This window comes from Arachis ipaensis, chromosome B10 (assembly GCF_000816755.2).
Source record: "Arachis ipaensis cultivar K30076 chromosome B10, Araip1.1, whole genome shotgun sequence".
Lineage (NCBI taxonomy): Eukaryota > Viridiplantae > Streptophyta > Magnoliopsida > Fabales > Fabaceae > Arachis > Arachis ipaensis.
The window spans coordinates 8,708,569-8,712,583 of NC_029794.2; the positions used below are offsets into that span (position 1 = coordinate 8,708,569).

General features: G+C 33.1%; 1 protein-coding gene across 1 annotated transcript in view; it reads left to right on the forward strand.

Moving 5' to 3' along the window:
* LOC107622866 (NADH-cytochrome b5 reductase-like protein) overlaps nt 1-3,194 on the forward strand; it is a gene marked incomplete in the record, with an annotated part of 4,426 nt that extends 1,232 nt beyond the window's left edge. Inside the window, 8 exon segments of the mRNA XM_016324922.2 lie at nt 615-669; nt 765-835; nt 921-972; nt 1,144-1,221; nt 1,482-1,571; nt 1,664-1,777; nt 2,635-2,703; nt 2,794-3,194. Of these exon segments, the coding sequence (XP_016180408.1) occupies nt 615-669; nt 765-835; nt 921-972; nt 1,144-1,221; nt 1,482-1,571; nt 1,664-1,777; nt 2,635-2,703; nt 2,794-2,850 (586 nt within the window).

A 4,015-nucleotide genomic window follows, 5' to 3' on the forward strand; every position in this document is an offset into this window, starting at 1 on the left:
TCTTTCTATATTGTGGCTCCTGATGATGTAGCATTCCGGACATGTTCAGTATAAAACATTCGCAATTTTTCTTATATTAAATATCAGTGCTTGAATTTTGTGTTTCATTTTCGTACTTATTTTTCTTTCTGCCACTGGTAGCCTTAGTAATAGTATGATTAATTGGAAAGGTTTTCTAGAATGCCTGTTAAAGGCTCTCTTAAGACATAACTGGAGCATTATTAATGATGAATGCCTTTGAAAATCATTCAGATGGCATGCACTTTTCCACTTATGTTATTGAACTAAAATTTTTTTGCATAGCTAGCAGCCTAGTATATAAATTAATAAATTGAGATTTGACAGCACTATATTCTATTTTCTATCTTATAAGATACTTCTCCTTTTCTCAAGTACAACTAAAGAATTTATCAAAATATACCTGTTATTTACAAATATTGGGTGAAGGGATACAGTGGGGTTCCTAAATTGGAAAGTTCAGGAAAGAATAAAATACTAAAGCTTTCCACCCAATGCAAGATCATATGGTAGAACTTAGATAAGAATTATTTCTTGCTTGCTATTGATATTCCATAGAGGTCAGTTTAAGAAAGTGGTTGTGTTGCAATCTTCAGGTATACTCCTATATCAGATCCAGAAGCCAAGGGATATTTTGATTTGTTAATCAAGGTATGTTAGCATGGGCTTTACTTGTAGCATCCATAGATCATCTGGCCGGTCAGTTCTGAGGATCATTTATGTATGTACTTTCCAATATGTTGAAGGTGTATCCTGAAGGAAAAATGAGTCAGCATTTTGCAAGCTTGAAACCGGGGGATGTTGTTGAAGTTAAAGGGTATGTCATTTGGAATAACAATTCAAGGTTTGCAGAACACTTTTCATACTTGAACATTCTATAACGAAGGCATTGTTGATTTCAGGCCCATTGAAAAGCTCAGATATACCCCTAATATGAAGAAGCATATAGGCATGGTAAGCTTCTTCGGTAAATGCATACCTTGTTGCATCTCACTTTTTGGTTCAATATATTTCATTTACATTTTATGACATGAATGCATAAACTGTTAGAATCTCTCATTTTTCTCTCCACAGTACACCTGTTTGATTTCTGATTTTCTTCTGTACTTTTAATGCTCTGCACAGATTGCTGGTGGCTCAGGAATTACTCCAATGCTTCAGGTAATTGAGGCGATATTGAAGAATCCTGATGACAAAACTAAGGTAGGTATTAAACCTTGTGTTTTCCAGTGATGTACAACTAGTCTCTCCCTGTTCTTTTATTTATGTTATAAATAGATAAATTATGAACACATTTTTTTGTTTCTGGTCTATTGAAATGGTTCTGGGAGTGCAATTCATATTGATGGATGTACATTAGGTCGTTTTCTTATACGAATGAGATATGGTTAATTTATTTCTTTTATCAATATATTCATGGTAAATATGAGAATATCTCAGATTATAGTGGCTTTTCACTGCAGATATCATTGCTGTATGCTAATGTGTCCCCAGATGACATACTGCTTAAACAGAAGCTTGATGTTCTAGCTGCAACCCACCCTAACTTAAAGGTAAAATGATCTTTTTTAGCAAATTTACTATTGGTAATCATTCAGCCATGACTGTTATTTAATTATTTTAAAACTTTTAACAAATTTTGCAGATATTCTACACAGTTGATAATCCAACAAAAAATTGGAGGGGAGGCTCAGGTTTAATATCAGAGGATATGGTTGTGAAAGGTTTACCTGCTCCTGCTGACGATACTCTAATACTTGTGAGTTTCACTTTTGCACCTTAAACTGACATAGCATTAAAGGAACTCTGTGTTTGACCTTAATTGATGGCTCGTTGCATTGAAACAGTTTGAACCTCCAGGGAAATCATCTCTCTCTCTCTCTCTCTCTCTTGGTTACTCCTATAGAATGTGAAGCAAGATGATGCTTTAATTTTAATATGAATCAACCTTACAAGTACCTTCTAACACATCACATTTGAGCACAATGATAATAAAAATGGGAATTACCGCCTGTATTCAACATATACCCACTCATGCATTTTTGGTTAGTGTGCCTTGGACAATCCTCAGAATTGCCCATGCAAGAATTATTTGAATGAAAATGGAGGCTATAATCAGCCTTGAATCTTGATAGAATTTCACCTACAATAAAGCAGTCTCCAGAGGAACTTGGTTCCACTTGAGCCCGGGCTCTTGGAACTGCAGAAGTCAGACTTATTTCCTTTCTTAACCCTTCTCTTTAACATATTAACAGCTCCTTCAATTCCATGACAAATTTTGGCCCATTACTCTATCATTTTTCCTCTGCTAAGTTTTGAATACTATCAACCGTTTCAAGAATTACTGATTACTTTTGACTAGTTACTTTCTCCTAGACAACACTTCTTCATGATTTATGAGTGTAATTACAATGTTGTTTTGAACATTTAGGACAATAGGAGTCTTTACGTTGCAAAAACATTCTGCTTTTCATATTAATGTTCACATTTTTGGTTCATTAGTGTTTATATGGTTTAGGTCACTGGTTATGGTGGCGATGGTTGGTGTGGAGTTTCATTATTATTACAATATATATGAAGTTAATACCCAACCTTTTTCTGCCTCCTGCATTTCAGGTGTGTGGCCCCCCGGGGATGATGAAACACGTATCTGGTGAGAAGGCCAAAGATTGGACACAAGGAGAGGTATCAATTTCTGTTTGTGATGCATGTTTCTGACTTTGTTTACTGAGTCCATATGATATACCTTACGGTTGATTACTTGATTTATTGCAGGTTTCTGGTTTACTCAAAGAAGCTGGATACACTGAACAAATGGTTTACAAATTCTGAGTAACTGTAGGATTTATTTTCTAGCATCTGAAGCATGCTTGGCAAGCCCCAATTTGCTGTGTAATCTGTATGCCAAAATGGTTTCTTCTGGAAGAGGGCTACAGGTCAAAGTTCGAACATGCAATAAATCTAGAGTAGCAGAGGGTAGAGATTTGTTTTTTTCCCATCGTATTTCTCAATTTTGCGAGTATTTAAAATCGCAGGTGTTTAGAATGAATATCAATAAAGGGTTTCAACAGAACTACAGTAATACAGTTCTTTCAGCTCAATGAGAGTAAAACTACCAATGAATAAGTACATTTCTGTATACAATTATAATAATACTGTAACATTTTGTTTGAGCAGCGTTTTTCGTTTTACAGTTACAAGAATTGGAGATCATAAATTGCCTTTTACTAAATGACTATCAATAACAAAAAGAAACAAAAACTTGTTCGTTGGAGATAATCTTCTGTAAATGAAGATGTGAAGATCGAATCTCGAATGGCAAAGGCTGATCAATTCTTTAGAATTATGATTAAGTGGAGGAGACACTGAAGTCATCAGTCACGAACTCGTTATTGCCATTTAAACGTTGAGTTTAATTTTGATGCATTGTAAAATGATTTATACAGTTATGCAATTACAATTATTCTCTTGGATGATTATTCATAGTTAATGTAAAAGGTAGTTATTTTTGTTAATGTGGTGTTATGTGATTGGATGCAGGTGTAAAATGGTTTTACATTGGACAATACATTAAAATTAAATGAGTAAAATATCGCTTTTATCTCCAACGTTTGGGATAAGTTTCAAAGTTGTCCTTAACATTTAAATTGTCCTATTTAAGTCTTTAATATTTCAAAATTAACTCAATGTTGTCCTGTCACAACAAAATTGAGACAATTTTAAAACGTTAGGGACTTAAATAGGACGAAAACGTTGGAGACAAAAACGATACATAAAAATAAATTTTAATTTTATCCTTCAATAATATCAATTTTTTACAGTACATAGCTTTTCAATTATTTTTTAATCACATATAAGTAAATTACACTTAATCACATTACTTTTATTCTAAATAAATTTATTTTTTATAATTTTATTCTTAAAATTTTTACTCATCATAAAATGTTTGTAGAATGATTAGTATATAAACTTGTAAAAAAAATTATACATATACAAT